The sequence below is a fragment of the Sitophilus oryzae genome, unplaced genomic scaffold, assembly GCF_002938485.1.
Source record: "Sitophilus oryzae breed Bouriz unplaced genomic scaffold, Soryzae_2.0 scaffold_1621_pilon_pilon, whole genome shotgun sequence".
Taxonomy (NCBI): Eukaryota; Metazoa; Arthropoda; class Insecta; order Coleoptera; family Curculionidae; genus Sitophilus; species Sitophilus oryzae.
Window position 1 is genome coordinate 533,909 of NW_022146305.1, and position 19,939 is coordinate 553,847.

The 19,939-nt window shown below is 33.0% G+C and overlaps 1 protein-coding gene across 1 annotated transcript in view; it reads right to left on the minus strand.

The window, feature by feature from the left end:
- Window positions 1-1,196: 1,196 nt before the first annotated feature.
- Window positions 1,197-19,939, minus strand: part of LOC115880279 (acidic mammalian chitinase-like) — a 46,319-nt gene continuing 27,576 nt past the window's right edge. The window contains exons 11-17 of the mRNA XM_030897461.1: window positions 19,377-19,435; window positions 15,612-15,791; window positions 13,906-14,141; window positions 12,129-12,256; window positions 9,919-10,045; window positions 5,984-6,169; window positions 1,197-1,551 (exon numbers count right to left, since the gene is read on the minus strand). Coding sequence (XP_030753321.1) covers window positions 1,294-1,551; window positions 5,984-6,169; window positions 9,919-10,045; window positions 12,129-12,256; window positions 13,906-14,141; window positions 15,612-15,791; window positions 19,377-19,435 — 1,174 coding nt within the window. The 3' untranslated portion in view covers window positions 1,197-1,293. The remainder of the gene's footprint in view (window positions 1,552-5,983; window positions 6,170-9,918; window positions 10,046-12,128; window positions 12,257-13,905; window positions 14,142-15,611; window positions 15,792-19,376; window positions 19,436-19,939) is intronic.

Here is a 19,939-nt window from a genome sequence, read left to right on the forward strand (position 1 = left end):
CCGAGAAACTGTGCACATCGCTAAGAGACGTGGAAGGGGATATAGCAGATTTGTCGCAGTTGACCGGTCGACCCAATCAATACCTCTGTCAGTACTTAAAGTTCTAGGGAAAAGTGTACGTCATGCGTTCAGCTTCACGATTTAATTACGTCTCGTGATACTTAATTTGTTTATTTATTAACGAGTCGTTGTAATTTTCCCTATAGCTTGATTTTTTTAAGTACAAGCTAGAAACACTTGTATTTTTGGTAAAAATAAGTGGAATTGAGTGGGTGTTCGATAGTGGTTGCGCTATTAGAACTCTGAATTCAAAAATCGATATCTCGAAATCTATTAGAAATAATAGATTGTATTTTATTCAAGAACTTTGTTAATATTTCTGCTGTATTTTCTTTGTAAACAGTATGTGAAAATCTTTATCAATAAAAAAATTACACGATTGCTGAAAATTGCTATGCTCTAAAAGTAAATGGATGGATTGTTTACAATTTTTGAATGGAAAAAACAACCTTATCGAATTTTTCTTAATATTTTAAAATATTCGATCTTGAAAATAAAAAAAGTTTCAATATCTAAAGTGGTTCTTGAGTTATGGCCTGTTATCTGTTAAAAAGTTGAGTTTTTACATTATCGCGATTACTGATGTTTTCTCGTTATAAAAAAAATGACACCTTAACGATATCCTTATAATTCCATTTCAGATGCTCAGAAACATGTCTAATGATTTTATCTAGTCATCTCTTGAAAAAAAAGTCTTTTAAAAATAAGCGGTTTGCGATCGTGATTTTACTTTACTTGATAGGGAAAGGCTTATCGGCAACGCCGCAACAGCACACCGTCGTTTTTTACGGCCCATCGTTCAAATTTTATGGATCCGTGTTGGCCACGATTCAATTGAACGAATCTTATTGTAAGTAATGAATCAATTTTCACGACTTTTTGAACGCACGAACGCATTGTGATCCGATTCAATTGTCACGATTCTTTTTTATGGCTCATCGTTCAAATGTTATGGATCCGTGCTGGCCACGATTCAGTTGAACGAACCAGATTGCAAGCAATGAATCGAATCTCACGATTCATTTTTTAATATTTTTAGATCAATCTTTGCCCACCTCTACTACCCACCATTTTGTAGCCAATTTTTGTGACTTCTTATGGGACACCGTTCGTACAAAAGAAAACGATAATATCAATAAAAATAACATACATATATTTAAACTTTTAAATCTCTCTATAAGGTAACTCATCAGTTAAAGGTACAATAAATAACATTGAACTTCATATAATCATTTAATATCCGTTTTTCTTGAGGGTGGTCTTGATAGTGTTGACGAGTGGGTATTTGCCATTGCCACAGATGCCAGAAAAGTCGTCAGTATCGAAGCTCCATACCATGAAACCTCCCAAGTTCTTGGACAGGGCGTACTCCACTTTGATTGCGATGGATTCCGTGTTGTCGTACCCAATCCATTGGTCACCGATCACCTTGTGTGGTACTTTTTGTACGTCATCCCAGATGTCAGCTGCGTCTGAGTGCAACTCGCAGATCTGAAAAAGAAATAATAAGATATACAGTGCGTCAGGCATCTGTAGCTCCTATACTAAGGACTGGCAAAGGTTAATCTTGGGTCGGGATTTCGGTATGTAATAAGAGTACAATGCGTTTATAATGTACTGAACAAAGAGATGACAGTAAACACGTTGCCAGACGTATGAAATAAACCGAGAAACTGTGCACATCGCTAAGAGACGTGGAAGGGGATACAACAGATTTGTCGCAGTTGACCGGTCGACCCAATCAATACCTCTGTAAGTACTTAAAGTTCTAGGGAGAGGTGTACATCATGCGTTCAGTTTCACGATTTAATTATGTCTCGTGATACTTAATTTGTTTATTTATTAACGAGTTGTTGTAATTTTCTCTATAGCTTGAATTTTTTTAAGTGCAAGCTAGAAACACTTGCATTTTTGATAAAAACAAGTGGAATTGAGTGGGTGTTCGATAGTGGTCGCGCTATTAGAACTCTGAATTCAAAAATCGATATCTCGAAATCTATTAGAAATAATAGATTGTAGTTTTTTCAAGAACTTTGTTAATATTTCTGCTGTATTTTCTTTGTAGACAGTATGTGAAAATCTTTATCAATAAAAAAATTACACGATTGCTAAAAATTGCTATGCTCTAAAAGTAAATGGATGGATTGTTTATAATTTTTGAATGGAAAAAACAACCTTATCGAATTTTTCTTATGTAAACATATTGTAAAATATCCGATCTTGAAAATAAAAAAAAGTTTCAATATCTAAAGTGGTTCTTGAGTTATGGCCTGTTATGTTTTAAAAAGTTAAGTTGTTAAATTATCGCGATTACTGACGTTTTCTCGTTATAAAAAAAATGACACCCTAACGATATCCTTATAATTCCATTTCAGATGCTCAGAAATGTCTAATGATTTTATCTAGTTATCTCTTGAAAAAAAAGTCTTTTAAAAATATGCGGTTTGCGATCGTGATTTTACTTTACTTGATAGGGAAAGGCGTACAGGCAAGGCTGCAACAGCACACCGTCGCATTTCTCTCACTCCGACTTAACAAGATCCCTATGCGGTTTACTTCCACACATGTAAATGCCGACCCAAAAGTAACAGTTGCCAGCACGGTATAACAAATCTAAGGTATGTAGTAGGATGTATTTCAGGAAAATAATTTAACCTCTATAGGGTGGCTCAAAAAAGTGCGAGTGGATAGCTTAACACCCTTTGCTTCCTTTCTGATCACTCTACATAGTCCTAAGATATTTTTAGATATGTTTTGTTAGTTTCAGAGATATTAATAAATAAATAAAAAATATATTTTTTCGGCCTCTTTAAAAAAAATATTAAAAATACAAGAACTGTCGTGAAATCAAAACTATACTAGATATTTACCTTAGATGATCTGTACTTACTTTACTATAAATATCGTAATCTTAAACCATACAGGGTGTTCAAAATTCTACTCCAAACTTTCTAAAATATAAAATATTTTTTCTTGTTTTTTTTAATGGAACCTGTATATTATTTTTTTACTAGATGGAGAATTAAAAAATAAACATTTTTCTATTTAGAATATTTCAAAAATTTTAACGGCTTTGCAGATACTTGCGATATTATTTCATATGGCTTTTCAACGGTAAAATACGAAAGAAAAATCATAGGAGGGCTGTGATAAAAATTTACTGTGGAAAATGTCATATGAAATATAAAACGTCAAATATCTGCGAAACCGTTAAAAATTTTGTTTATTTTTTAATTCTCAACCTACTAAAAATATGATACAGGGTGTCCCATTAAAAAAAATAAAGAAAATTTATTTTATATTTTACAAAGTTTGGCGTAGAATTTTGAATGCCTCGTATAATATAAGAGCACGATATTCGTATAGTATGTGAAACGAATAACTTTGAATTTGACAGTTCCCGCGGGAATTTGACAGTTCCCGTAGTTTTCTAGTGTTAATTTTATTAGGTTAGCAACTTGTGGCCATGCTGACGCAATGCCGTCTCTAATAGAACAGCCTCGGAGCAAGATTTATGACGTCACGTTAGTTAGATACTACGGATTAATAAATATGTTGTAGAATTCATGGAGAACATAATTATTCCTCGTATTTTTGGTTTGTATTTTAAAAATGATATAGTTTACATGAAATATACATAATATACAGTTAATAAATACAATATACTCGTATATACCTATTTATAGTAATAAATACTTTGGCAAATAAACTATGAACCATACAAATGCAGCAAATGTTTTACAATATACAAATACTGAATAGGTACATAAGATAATGGGTAAAATGTAAAATATATTTTAAATTTTGGGGTTTGGAAATCGATCTAATTTAACAAAAAACATTCAATATCTACTAATAGTGATGTATTATTATTTGCATTCACAAAATTTATATGTATATTTTGCAAGTATCAATGTTCGAAAAATTATATTTGCAAATCATACAATATCATAGAAAAAAAGGCGTCAGCGATGGCTATGAAATAAAGATCGCTGTCATTTTATATGTAAAATTATTCTAAAATTTTTAATTTTCTTGGGATTTAGGTTCGGGAAAGACGCTGATTAAGTTTTCATTTGGTTTTCATTATTTTAATTTGGTTTAAAAAAAAACGTTTCGGCTAACATTATAGCCATCATCAGTGTTATGTCATATGAAAAAAAAAGTGTCAAATATAATCCAAAAAATTACATATAAAATATTCACACCACACACCACATAATGTTTACTGCAATTAATAAACTAATATAAACTTGTCAAAAGATGACCACATATTTTTTAAAATTATTATTCTTAACACTAAAACTATCTACATTGACTATCAAGTACGATTTCAGCCATATATTTATTAATCCGTAGTATCTAACTAGCGTGACGTCATAATTCTATGACGTCTATTAGAGACGGCATTGGTCTGATATTTAGAAATGTCAGAAGCTGATGACATTTTACTTTTGACAATTATGATATTTCGTGTTGATTTTTGCAAGAAGAGGAAGAACTGTCACTTATTTTATTATTTTCCTTTTCTATTTCACGAAAGTAAAAAGAGTTACGTATCTGATTCGTTCAGGCACTCATTTTAAAGAATATCAGTAACTTTTTGGATAGAGGGATTTGATATTTGCCATGTTGGTAAAAAATAACGGTCAAAATTCAAAGTTATTTATTTTATAGACTATAGCAAATTAATTACAGACCATCGAAAGTAAATGACTGGTGTGTATGAATTATTTTATCACTTGGTGGATAAAATTAAATCGCGAACATCGCGGTTATGGGACACAAAAAATTTCTGGATTTTCTTTATATGGCGCACGTTTAATATTCAAAAAGAAAAAGAGCCTTATTTGCAAAAAATAAAGTTGGAGAAGAATATTCGTAGTGGAAAATCTCAGTCTTTTCACTCGGTAAGCCTCTTAGGTTTTTTTTCTGGAAAATATAAAAAAAAGTGGCAAGCATAAAAGACGTCGATAGAAAAAGGGAAAATCCAAAATGGAGTTATGGAAAGACTCGGTATTTTTAGATAAAGAATTTCTTTTCGTTTCAATAAAATATAATTTCATTGTTGAATGATATGAAATATATTGCAGAAAATTATTTAAAAAATGTTTTCAGTTTATTAAATAGGTAATCCTTTATTTTATTTTTTCCATAGCAACTGTTAAAATGCCTTATATCTATTAAAAACAGTAGATAAAATAGTACTTTAATCCCAAGGGTCCCCCCTATCCTCGCTGTTAAAGTATCATTTAATCTGATACTTTAACAGCGAGGATAGGTTAAAAACTTTATTTCTTCTCTCGCGTTTTTTAATTGCTTCCATTTTTGAAAATTTTTGTATTCCTTTTCATAACTTATTCGGGATTTAAATGAAAGTAGTTTGGATATGACGTTTATCGCCTCAGCCTGAATGTCTATTGGTAATTTACTTATTTCGTTTTGAGCCATTTCCGGCTCTAATTCAATCAGCAATCGACACGAAAGAGAATTAAAAAATATTGACTCAAAATTTTTTCATCGATCGTGAATTAATATTTTCGATGTATAAAAATAACTATAAATTAGTTGTTAAATTTATTCGTGTTAAACATAAAATAAAGAACAAGAATAAAAATTCTTTAAATTAATCATAAATTTTATTCTTTTATAGGTACTGAATATTTAGCATGATCGAAAAAAGTCGTTTAGTTGACTTGGAAATGACGATTATTGCGGATTAATCTGTAGTTCTGGCAACATTGTCGGACTACGGTACAGTAATCTTTATTCGCTGCGCTCTAAAAACTATCAGCGCGCAGCGGCGCAGAACTAAACTGAATTTCGGACAGCCTGATGGTAAAGCCAGCTACATCTTTTCTGCTACGAAAATCGCCCAAAAGGTTGCGCATCTTCTTATTTCTTTAATCAATGTGTTGCTTACCTCGTTGTATCCTAGAACTCCGTCAATTCTAGTGTAGGGTCCGGCGGTGCCACCTCCCGAGATTGGAGCATACAGAGCAGTGTTGGATGAGTCTTTCAGCGTGAAAGTTCTAGCGTAAGTGGCAATACCGAAGTTGATCTTGGCTGGATCGGCTCCTTGACTTAACCAGTAGTTAATACCAACATCCTAAATACGTGAAATCATATAAAACACAGTTCTGCATTATAGTTTCAGCATATAAGTAATATTTGTAGTATTTAAGGCTAGTATACAGAGTGATTCACAACCATGCCGCCTCTCTTGGCCCTAGATCATATACATTTACGTGGATAAATCAACGCCATAAGTTTAGCATTACTAAAATATGTCTCCAACATCACGACATGCCATTTTCAAACCTTCTTTATTGCACTTATTAAACGTTCAATAGGTTTGTCTTTTTCGAGGACCTTACTTTGCGCATGCGTATTAAAAGTTTCACGTATTTCCAAAATAAACACAATTTTATACGGTTTAGACTTTGAATAAGAAGACTAAGGAAGGAGCATAATGCTATCCATGTATTCATGCATGGTGGGCGGAAAAGGCTCCATAAAGGCTCTCTGGGGTGGGGATCCTTGACAGTTCTGTTTGACGATTCATTTGACACATTTGAATTTGATTTGAAATTTTGTGGATTTGTTAGTCTTTATGGAGCTTATTTTATGTTATTTATTATTTATTCTACTACTGATAGTTGTATGAAGGTAGTAAATCTAGATGGAAATTGTGGCAGAACTTAAATTAACAGTGACACTATCGCGATTTATCGAAAAAGACTCTAAAATAGTTGGTTGTGTAGCGTGCGGTAGATCTCGGCAAAAATTGAGTGAAATAATGGAACAACTTTTCGCTAGTAAGTGACTATATAATATACATACGTATAGTAAACCGATCATTTATGAAATTCACTTAAATTAACTAAATTATATATTTTTTCTTGCATTTTAGCTTTTATTTATTACTTGTCAAAGTTTAGATGTCAAAGAATTTAGATACGTTAATTTGACTTACCTGCTTCAGTAGCGTATCGGATGTTTGTGTTAATAAATACTTATTATAACTTATCTATTTTTATTAGAATTATATATTTTATAACAATTTTAATAACTACCAACATTTATTCACAACGTAAAATAAAACAACAAATTATTGAGTCTACCCCACGTCTACCCTACATCATAGTTTTACATTTTTTAAATAAAATTAGAACGACACTGATAAACCGGAACTTAAGTCGGCCATATTTGAGGCCCATCGCGGTGTACCTAAGATTTTTGATATGCTCCTTCCTTAGTCTTCTTATTCAAAGGGTTTAGAAAGTACAAATTATACATTGTTATGGAAACGAACTTTTCATTGTCATCATATTGTCATAATCATATTTCCATTTTGTTTCCATTGTGTAACGACGCTTGTTTTTTATTTTAAAAATTGTATTAATTCCTCTTTTATCGACCGCTTTTATATAGCCAAGAATGCAAGTGTGTTCAGTGAGAAGTTAATTTTAAGTTTGTGCAACTATATTTCTATTTTTTTTTTCGTTGGACTTTCTAAATACTCGTAAAAATGACTAGAAAGTGTTTCTTGTATGAAAGTTCTAATATAAAGGTCCTCGAATTATCTTTTCATAGGAAATCGTCTTCGTTGAGTTCTTTTACCAACTGAATTTTGTACGGGTGGAACTTGTGTTTTTTTAATATCCTTTGGACACTTGTACGATTCACGCCGGTCTCATTGGCTAATTTTCTTGTACTCAGCGTACTATCCATGGCAACTTGGCCCAATACGAATACCTCCATAGCTTCATTTACTACAGGATTTTCTTCCCTCTGCCTCTTTTTATTCATAACGGAACCAGTTTCGCGAAATTTTGCCATAAAGGTGTTTGTCAGGATGGCGTTCATTCAATATCTTCGCAACCCGATTGCCACATTCATTATTTTTAAAATAAAGTTTGATTATTTCCACTTTTTCCGCAAGTGAGTACACCATAATAATTGTTAAAAAGTTTAACGATATTGAGAAGAACTTCAACGCATAAGTCACAGAACAGCTATCTGGCAACTACCGCACTTGATCGTTCAGCCTTGTGGCAAGTGAAAAAATGCGTAAACATCTAGAAATAATAAGAAAAACCTAAAATTGGTCGAAGGAATTTATCCTTATCATTTACTCTGATAAATGTTTCAATAAACTTTTCAAATTTCAATCCTTCATATTTTCTCAATGACTCGACCGATTTTCAAAACGAAGCGGGAAAGTATAGAGAATAGAAAGCCCTTTTCATTGCGGTACCACTTGACCCCCCTTTCCATTTAAAAAAATTGGGGATGACACCCCCGCTTAGAGGGTTGAAGATTTTGCAATCATTTTTGGGGCAAAAGTTGTCCCCCTCACAAAAAATTGAAGTGTTTTTGAATTTTCTGAAAAAAAAATATCCTGGCCGTTATGCCTTGCGGAACGTTTTCGATGGGCCACCCTGTATGATCTAGGCTCTTGGCCGTCCCACTTTATTGGCAGATGCTTAAAGTATCTACTAGCCTTACAGGAGTATCTATACCAACTATAGTATTTTTAATACCCATTTAAGAATAACACCATCCTTATTTATTATTAATAAATCAGTTGAAACAAAAAATTACCAACAAAATGAACGTCGATTATTAATAATTTGTTAGATGTCACGTTTTTTTAAGTTACGTTTCATGTTAATGTCATAACGCAAAATAAGATATAAAAATGCGATATTCTGATGAATCCAAAACTTATGCTTAATGTAGTAAACTATTTTCAAAACGATTTAGGATCTCGATTTAAGGCAATTCAAAAGCATCCGAAGCACTAAAAGTTCCAGAATGCACATTATATAATCTTTGAAAAACCAAACAGAGCTACAGATTTCGAATTTAGAAGAAATATGTCTGCAAGCGTTTCCCGGAGCAAAATCCGAATTACAAAGAATACCCTACATTGTTTGAGGGAAGTAATTTACAAAATGTATGCGCGAAAGGATAAAATCACAGTAGAAACTATTTTCCGGCAATTTATCGAAGAATCTCCAGAAACTAAGATTTCCAAAAGTTCGTTATATTTGGGAATTAAAAAAATGGGTTTTCAAAAAACGGATGGAAGAAAACAGTTATTGGAAATGTCTGAATCAGATTAAAAGAATATTATTTTTGAACAAATACTATGCTGCTAAAAGCGAAAGCTCTTTACACCTGTTTTTCTGTAGAATTTTTACTTAAACGAGCCCTTAAATAAATATTATTACTGCTTGCTCGACTTCTTGTTATATTATTTATTATACTTTTTAGTGCTTCAGACGCTTATTGAATTGCCTTAAATCGAGATCCTAAATCGTTTTGAATATAGTTTACTACATTAAGCATAAGTATAAGTTAAGATATTCTTTGGTATAAGCCTTAAATCGAGATCTTAAATAATATAGGTATTTTTTAAGAAAACTCGGTATCTAGTTAATAAAACAATATTTTTAAAATTAGTGCGCTTCTTCTATATTTTTTTTATTATGTCAACATCTTTAGAATTTCATAAAATTAATTTTTATTATTATAAACCGCCACTGATAATATGAAATTTCAAGTCACTCCGCCAATGCAATAAGAAATATGTCAAGCATTTGACATGACAAAGGTCATAACCTAATTTTTTTCATGCGGGTGTAGATGGTGCAAGAAGCCGCATACGTTAAGTTACTAAAACGGCTGGTACCTCTAAATAGGTATTAAAAATACTATACTTATATGAATTACAGGCACTACACTACGTTCGGATTTCATTTACGTCCGATCAAGATAATGATGGATTTTGCCTGAGTTTTTACTGAAAGCGTAAATGAAATTTGAACGTAGTTAAGTGTAAATACTCACAATGTTCCATTCGGAGTTGTTGTATTGAGCATCGATTTCAGAAGAGTACAGAAGGGTGTGATGACCAACGTAGTTGTCAAACTCACCATGGAAATCGTAGGACATGACGTTGATGTGATCCAAAACGCTAAAATGAGAAACTGCTTTATACAGGGTGAGTCTTAAATAAGTGCAAATATTTTCAGGGCTGGTAGATATCGATAACACAAACATGTTTTCTCTTTACCGTTTTTCAAATTAGTCCAAAACAGCCGAATTATTCAAGCTTGAAAATTAAAACACAAATATTTATTTTTAAAAAAATTTGAGTCACCGAATTTTTTCTGTATTTCCCTCTGTATTTCCATCCCTTAACCCGTGGGAAAATTTGCGGTGAGCAGGCAGTTTAAAATAGTTTTCTAAACTATCCTGGAAAATTTAAAAAAAATGCACGATTTTTAACATTTTCAGAGCCGGTCAGAGTGATAAAAAATTGATAGAAAAACTCCAGAGCGACAGAAAAGTGTACAGGGTGGGTCAAATTCGACGCTTTTAAATGGAAACACCCTTTTCTATAGGAGATAGACGAAAACTAATATCGGTGTCTACAGCTCAATTTTCATCAAAAACATGATAGTGAAAACCGCATATCTCATCAATATCTGTTACCGTTTCGGAGTTACGGGGTGTTTTTCAAAACTGTGCATTTTTAACAAATCGCTGTAACTTTTTTGCTATGGAAAATTTTGTATTTCTATGAAAACATTTCCAAAGTACCTTTTTACGTAGAATTTAATGGTTTAAGTATAATTTTTTTAAAATTAATAATTTAAGAGTTATCAACAGAAAAACTGATTTTTTATTTGGGACACCCTCTATATTTTTAATTAACTGAAAAGAATTTAAAATTACCTTTTCAAAAATATAGCACACTTGATATTTTGTTATAATCCTCTTCGAAATACAGAATTTTTAAAAGTTCGCCACTTTTAACTAGTAGGGTTTGGACCCCTTATTGATGATATACCTCTAATGGAACTCGAAAACATATTTTTCCAGCAAGACGACGCACCGGCTCTGGACGCTGAAGTTATTAGCAAATTTTTGCAGCCAATTTCAAGAATATTTGAATAGCTAACCAAGATCCCAGCCGTTGGCCGTCGAGGCCGCCTGACTTAGTGCCCATGGATCTAATCCTATTGATATATTTGCGAAAAAAGGTTTCTTATTCTTCCGTATAATCTAGACAAGAATTAGGAATACTTAGCAGTTATGAGAGGGTATCTTTCACCCCCACTGAGTTAATGAATTTCGCGAGAAATGTTCAAAATCTGCCCCGTCTGTCCATAACAGAAGACGGTCGATATGTTGAACACCTATAGCAAAATCTCATGTCTTGGTTTGCTATTTATTTTTAATGTTATTAGATATAGTTTAAATGTGTTGATGTTGGTTAAATATGTTTTAAATTGTTATAAAATTCTGCATCTCTCATAGCAAATATTATTTTTCGTTTTAATTGATGCTCACAGCTAGAATTTTTGCATTACAGCCGGTGCCGTTCAAAGCCTACTTATTTAAAGCGGGCGAATTTTTATATACTCTATATCTCGAAGAGGAATCGAGCAAAATATTAAGTATGTTATATATTTTGGAAAGGTAATTTTAAATTCTTTTCAATAAATTAAAAATATACAGGGTGTCCCATATAAAAAAATTTTTGTTGATAATTCTTATAATATTAATTTTAGAAAAATTATACTTAAACCATTAAATTCTACGTAAAAAGGTGCTTTGGAAATGTTTTCATAAAAATACAAAATTTTCCATAGCAAAAGAGTTACAGCGATTTGTTAAAAATGCATATTTTTGAAAAACACCCCGTAACTCCGAAACGGTAACAGATATCGATATGCGGTTTTCACCATCATGTTTTTGACAAAAATTGAGCTACAGACACAGATATTAGTTTTAGTCTATCTCCTATAGAAAAGGGTGTTTCCATTTAAAATTTGCGTCGAATTTGACCCACCCTGTACAATAAATACGATTTATTATTATTATATTCAAGCGTGACATAAGGAAATGGGAGAGTCACAAGTCACAAAGTTGTGCTGAAATCATTCGTCGTGACGTACATTCGTTGCGAATGCACGTCTACACCAGAAAAAGATTTCCACACGATTGAGAACGAATGCAAACGGATGGTAACATTCGCAGGTAATACTTACTCAGACAAAGCTTGTACGTCGTAGGAAATGTCGATGTTGCTCTTGGCGCTGTTTACTGCAGCTGATAAGATGTAGCCTTTAGGTTCGAAGACTGCCTTTAATTCTTGAAGCATCAAAACGAAGTTTTGCTGAAGAAAAAAAGAGAACACTAATAATAAAATTTACTTAAATCTCATTCCGCAAATTTTCAGAGAAAAGCACTAGAACTAACTCAATCGGAGAATAATTTTTGACTGATATATACGAATAGCCGTTACAAACGTAGACTGAATGAGACTGAGACGGCAGTGCAGAACGAATAGACATGCACGAATGAAGCTTAAAGGCGGAGATTGACTTGTTGACCCACCCTGTACAGTTCAAATCTCTCAGATATCGATGCGTGTAGGGTCCTGTTAAGAGATACTGTAGTAATCGTTTGCTGTGCTGTTACTTTGGTGTCAAAGATTTTGGACGTTTGTGAATTTCAACAGCTTCCCTGACAAGACGAGGATGATTGTATGACTTGGGTATGACTTGGGCATGACTTGGGTATGACTTGGACATGGTATGACTTGGGTGTGTTTTTGAATTGGATATTGTGGTCACTATCTCTTAGAGCATGTTCTGCTACGGCCGACTTCTCTGTTTGCCCTAATCTGCAGCTTCTCTTGTGTTCTGTAAGTCTCTGTTTCTACTGAGCGTCTGGTAGTTCCAATATATACGCTACCGCAGGAACAAAGGTATACGGTAGATCCCTGCAGAGGATAATGATTCCCTTTTGTCTTTGGCTGGTCTTAAGCAGTCCTTTATTTTCCAGGTAGGTTTGTATATGGTTTTGATATAATGCTTCTTGAGAACTTTACCAATCCTATCGGTGACCTGGGAAACATATGGAAAAGGCCTTATTAACGGTGTTTTCCCTGTTCATTGACATCAGGTTTCCTCTGCCTAGGTGACAGCGCCGCATTTATTTCTCTGTCATTATAGCCATTGGCAAGAAAGACTTTATTTAAATGGCTTAGTTCCTCTTGGATGTGTTCCTTAGCACAAATGCGTCTTGCCCTATTTGCTAATGTTGTTATAATCCCTGTTTTTGGCTTGGATGGTGATTTGACAGTTTGTGCAAGTACCGGTCTGTATGAGTGGGTTTTGATACACCGTTTTGATCCAAATGGTCGCCATTTCTTTTGACAAGCACATCGAGGAAGGCCGGTTGGTTGTTTACTTCGGTTTTCCATGGTAAATTTTATGCTCGGGCTCTGCGAATTAAGGTGATGAAGGAAGTCATCTAGGCTGTCACGTCCATGTTTCTAAACAACAAATGTATCGTCCACATAACGAAACCATACAGCGGGCTTCAGAACGGATGACTGTAGCGCTTTTTCTTCGAATCTCTCCATAAAGAAATTAGCAATTATTGGGCTGATTGGGCTGCCCATTGCGACACCTTCTGTTTGTTCATAATAATTGCCGTTCCATAAGAAATAGCTACCAGTCAGACACACTCGGAAGAGCTCCGCGATGTCAGGTGGGAATGATTCCCTGATTAGATCCATTGACTCGGCTAGGGGTACTCTCGAAACGTCAGGAACCAATTCCAACCGACGAAGGCCTAATAACCCGAAAAACAACATTTCTTCTGACAAGTAGTTTCCGTTTGGATTAACGCAGAAGTGTTTAAAAAAATAACTATTTTATTTTGTAGATTTTCTTGCAGTGGCGAAATACCCATATAGGATTTTTTTGGAGACACTGTAGTAAAGTTGCCCAATTTTACAATATGCCTGCTGCTTACCTTATCATCAGGATTTTCGCTGTCTCTTCTAGCAGGGTATTCCCAGTCGAAATCAAAGCCATCGAAGTTGTGTTCCTCGATGAACGCGAGCACTTCGTTCTTCAATACTGTCCTTTTGGCAGGATCGGCTACCACTTCTGAGTATTTGGCAGACATTTCGTTCCAACCGCCAATGGAAACCAGAACCTTAAGGTTGGCGTTTTGTTGTTTGAGGTTTACAAATCTTTGGAAACCATCTACACGAGAAATTAAAAATAGAAGAAAATATAGAATAAGTGGAGAAAATATAGAATACAGGGTGTACGCTTGCACAAATATTTCTTGTAAATAAATATTTCTTCATTTTCTTTTCTACTTTTCTGTACAAAATGAGTGGGAGTAGCGAAAGATACAGATTAACAATTTGTTAAAGCATTGTGGCGACAGATGGATATTTTTTAAATTTTGAGTTTGGTATGTAAAAAGGAGGACTTTTTCAATACGTCACAGAAAAGAGAACAGTGAGATAAAAAAAGACTGTTCACTGGATGGAATAGAGGACGGTTGGCAACCCTAGTTTAATGAAAACAATTTTTTTTTCAAACGTCACAAAAGTATTAATTTTCGCGACATGATTGACAAGAAAAAAAAGTCAACGGCTAAGCAGAAAAGTAAAGCACTTTTACGCCTAAGCATAATAGTATGAAAATATATTATTAAACTTATAAATAAAATGTCAAATTCAACAAGTGTTTCCATAAGTTCTCTATATATAATAATTATTTACAGGGTATGTGTTTTAAATCTTTTTTCCCATAGCAACTGTGAAAATTGCCTTATATCTATCAAAAATAGTAGATAATTGACTTTAGAAATAGTACTTTAACCGCAAGGGAGATTTAATGATACTTTAACAGCGAGGATAGGTTAAAAACTTTATTTCTTCTCGCACGTGTTTTAATGCTTCCATTTTTGAAAATTTTTGTATTCCTTTTCATAAGTTATTCGGGATTTAAATCGAAGTAGTTTGGATATGGCGTTTGTCGCCTCAGCTTGAATATCTGTTGGTAATTTACTTATTTCGTTTTGAGCCATTTCCGACTCCAATTCAATCAGCAATCGACACGAAAGATAATTAAAAAATATTGACTCAAAACTGACACCTAAAGAGACAGCTTTATTTATTTGTCAAATTACATAGAAACCAACGCCAACCCAGCACAATATTTTTTCTACTCGTAATAAATTGCTTGAAATAAAAATTTCTGAATATTTTTTAAAACGAAACTCGCTATGGAAAAAAATCCTGAAATTAATTCACTCGCGATTTCATCGTATATAGACCATTTTATCGTCTTGTATAAAACATAACTATTGATTGCATTTCCAAGGTTTGAAATTGTTTAAAAAATTATTTATGGCATTTTAAAAAAATAGCATGTTCTATTCAGAGTAAAAATGACTTTTTGTGCCCTGGCTGTATGTCGACAAACGTACAGCCTCATCACAAAAAGTGTCATAATACTTACTCTTGATAAAACAATATATTATTGTACTTTTGTAAGCGTAAAAGTGATTTTATGTCTAGGCGTTAAAATTACTTTTTTAATTTGTCAATCTTTGTTGTCAAAAATTAATTCTTTTGTCACAACAAATCCTAGGTATATAACATTCAAAATTTGGGTTAAACTTAAATAATTTTGATATGGATTTAAATGGATACTCACTTAGACCATCAGAGTCTGATTCCCATGGATCCAATATCGAGATGGACCCGTTGGTTTGGATGCCCAAGAAGGTAAAGGCAACGTGCGTACATAGGGTTGCATCGATGTTCTCCACGTCAAATTTTCCATTGCCTGGTCTGTACACCGTCCAACTTTCGAAGTAACAATAGATTACTTTGTCTAAAAATAGAGTGAAAGTTAATAAATTATACAGTTCATTTTCCCAAAGTGGTGGCCCCATCATCAAACTTAGGTAAATCTATACTAATATATAAAATCCTTAAGTGACTGACATACTGATTAATCACGATCCTGCTCAAACCACTCAACGTAAGAAGCTCAATTTTGGCATACAGGTTGATTCTAGGGTGTAGAGGTTCGATAAGAAGGGATTTTTCGAAATTCCAGTTCCAAGAGGGTGAAACCACCCCTCAAATATTACAATATTTTTTATTTAAAAAACGGTTTTCGAAAAAACGCTTAAACACGTATATTTTATTTTGTTTTTTTACATATTTCAAGATTTTTTAAAAATATATACAGGGTGTTTCGAAAAATCTGGTTATTGATTAATCACGATCCTGCTTAAAGCGCTTGACGTAAAAAGCTGATTTTTGGAAAACAGATTGACTTTAAGGTGTAGAGGTTCGATAAGAAGGGATTTTTCGAAACTCGAATTCTAAGGGGGTGAAACTATCCCTCAAATATTAAAATATTTTTTATTTAAAAACCGGTGAGTTTTTCGGAAAAACTCTTAAACACGTATATTTTATTTTGTTGTTTTACATATTTTAAGATTTTTTTTTATAAATGTATACAGGGTGTTTCATAAAATGACCATCAGTGATCAGGATTCTGCTTAAACTGCTTGACGTTTAAAGCTGATTTTTGGCAAACGGATTGACTGTGGGGTGTAGAGGTTCGATAAGGAAGGGTTTCTCGAATCTCAAATTCCAAGAGGGTGAAAACGCCCCTCAAATATTAAAATATTTGTTATTTAAAAAACGGTTAGTCTTTCGGGAAAACGCTTGGACAAGAATAAATTATTTGTTTTTTTTACATATTTAGAATTTTTTTAAAAAGTCATACAGGGTTGGGTAATTTCCAAAAAGTTGGGTAATTTCTTAACCACGATTCTGCTTAAACTGCTTGACGTAAAAAGCTTATTTTTGGCAAACGGATTTTTCGAAAGTCAAATTCCAACGAGATGAAACTATCTCCCAAATATTACCAAGTTATATAATAATATCGCCATATTGTTTTTTTTTCATGCTGACATAAATGTGAGAAAATTTTATCCAGTTTGTATGTTAATGGAAATTCTTTCTTTACGTATCATCACCATTACACAAGATTAATTTGACGCGAACGAAGTCGCTGGTACACGCTAGTGTGATTATAAAAATTGTTTATTAGTGACCGGTTTCGGCTATCCAGCTATCCTTACTAGCATCAGTCCAACGAATAGCGATTTTGACAAAGGTTTGACAAGATGGAGAAATTCACTAGGGCAGAGACAAGCGAAAAAGTTCCTTCTATAACATTCGCCAAAATTTACGGTAGAGCTGTTAAAACTATCCAAGCTATAGTGAGGGTTGAGCCCAGGGAGGGCCTAAGGTTTTTTTTTAATGAAAAATAACTTAAAAAACACATTTTTTGAATAAAACGTTTACATGAATTTCTTTATCAATAAATTTCATAGACAATAAGTCTATGGTCTATCAAACCGTGTTCCGTAGATTACTTAAATACCTACAAATTTTCTAAAAAATAAAAATTAACACATTTTTTGAACACAAAAAAATAATATTAACTAAACAAAACTAGAAAACGTAATTTTAACTGCATCACAAGCAAATAAAAATTAATACGTAGCCAAGAGTCATAATTAAGGATTTCTCTGGGGGGTGCCCAGCAGTACATGGGGGGGAGCGGCATCCCCGGGTACCCCTGTAGTTACGCCAATGAGTGGGTTTACTAACAGATTTAACAACTTTGTAACTACAGTACTTAGAGAAATATTTTATATCCAAATAGAAGGATTATCATAATATGCCATATTAAGCACTATCGTAAAAAACTCTAGACAAATTTAATAGATATATTTTAATAGCTGTTCAAATAAGATAAAATTACATATTTAAATTGGTAGTAAACTGTTTTTTTTTTATATTCTAAACTAAGCTAAAATAAGTATGTAATGATAATAATTCTATTTATAGTGGAAATGCGAAGTGTACATGACTCTAAAAACTGTACAATCAATTATTAGTTTAATTAATTTTAATAATTATTTATTTTTTATATTTTATTATATTAATTTTTCGGGTTTGGGAAATATTCCTTGCTCAAAACTAGATTTGCGTATTTTTCTCGGGCATTGCCCGAATTCGACAATTGAACGTAATAGATAGACAACAAAAGATCCAGGTAATAGATGTAATTCACAGAATCAGGTCCCTCAACTGGCAATAGACAGGACATCTGGCAAGAAGAACGGACAATAGATGCACTACAAAAATTACAGCATGGCACCTAAGAGGAATTAAGAGACCTAGAAGAATGCCAAACATGAGATGAAACCATTATATTAGGAAATTAGGAGGGATTACTTGGGCCTCCATAGCCAACAATAGACAAGAATGGGCCTAAATATAAAGAGATTATCTAGAAATGTGAAGAAGGCTATACCATAATTGGAAATGGTAAATAAATGCCTTTATTGTCAAAAAATTTTACAATTTGTAGACAAAGGTAAACTAAACAAACAAAGTAAACAAACAAACAAACAAAAGAGAGAAGAGAATACAAAACATTATACAAATAACATTGTCAGTCGTACTGGTTAAAATAAACATTTATAAATTTTTACAATGTCAAAGAATAAAAGAATAAAAATAATATTCAAAAATATTTAGTTAGTTTCTGGCAAATATCAATGACCTCCAAATAAATTTATTTCGACGTCATTGGTAAATATAGCAATAGCAAACATTAGACCAGTGTTTACAAGATCAAATTCGATTATCAAAATATAAGTCATTTACGGCGTAGAAAGCCTTGTCTAGTAAATAAGAGTTCAATGCTTTGCGAAATGAAGAAAATGATGTTATGGATTTGATTTCAAATGGCAGGTGATTGTGCATTTTTTTCGAGTTGTATAATATTGAACTTTTAACTAACTCTGAGCGTGGGGTAGGTAGATAAAGATCTTGCTCCGCGTTCCTGAGTGGATAAGTGTGAGATTGCCTTTCTTGAGAACCTGATACATGCTTACGTATTAGGCAAACGGATTCTAATATAAATAAGGAAGGAAGGGTTAATATTTTGAATTTTTTTAAAAAGCCCTGGCAATGAGTTTTTTTTAAAAAGCCCTGGCACAGCTTTCTTCTGGAGCTTGAAAATGCGGCCAAATTGAGTCGCACAACACGTACCCCAGAATGGAAGGGCATACCTGAGGTGCAACTCAAAAAGTGCGTAGTAAACAGTTCTAGTCACTGATAAGTTAAGCTCCTTAGAAACAGATCCTAATGCAAAACAGACAGAGCTTAATTTTTTCGACAAAGCTTAGATATGTCCCATTTCAGAGAATTGTCTACAACAAGCCCTAAGAATTTTACAGATTTTACGACGTCAATGGTGGTGAAGTACAAAAGGCTGCAGCGAGTGCTGCAGCTGGTTGAATAAGCTGAATATGATGATGATAATGACATATCAAAGCAATTTAAATCAATAAAAATCAAATAGTGTTTGAATGCAACGTACCTGTACTCTGAACACTTTTACACTGTACCGCATACACTGCCACGGACAGCAGCAAAAAGCTCACGATTCCTTTCATTTTATTTGTTTTCGAACAGTATTGTACAATTTAATATATTTCTAGTTTTACTAAAACATTTCTCCAGATAGTCAGTCCTTTTATAACGATATACAGATCAATCTTATCGATTTTTTAGTGTTTGTTCATTGGTGGATGATCTTATTTCAAGAGAAAACACTTGAGATAATATTTTTAGTAAATAAGTCATAGTATTTTTTTGCTATAATAACTTTATCTATGCGTTTCCTCTCACTTGAAATGTCAATACACTTGAATTGTGTATATTTATGTAGTTAGACACATTTTCTAATAATGGTGGATTCATCTCTCAAAAAATATGGGTATTTCGCCACTGCACTGCAAGAAAATCTACAAAATGAAATAGTTATTTTTTGTAAACACTTCTGCGTTAAACCTAAATGGAATCTACTTGCCAGAAGTTATGTTTACAGTTATACAAATTTGCCTAACAAAGAAAAAAATGCTTAACGTTTCGGAAAGTTTA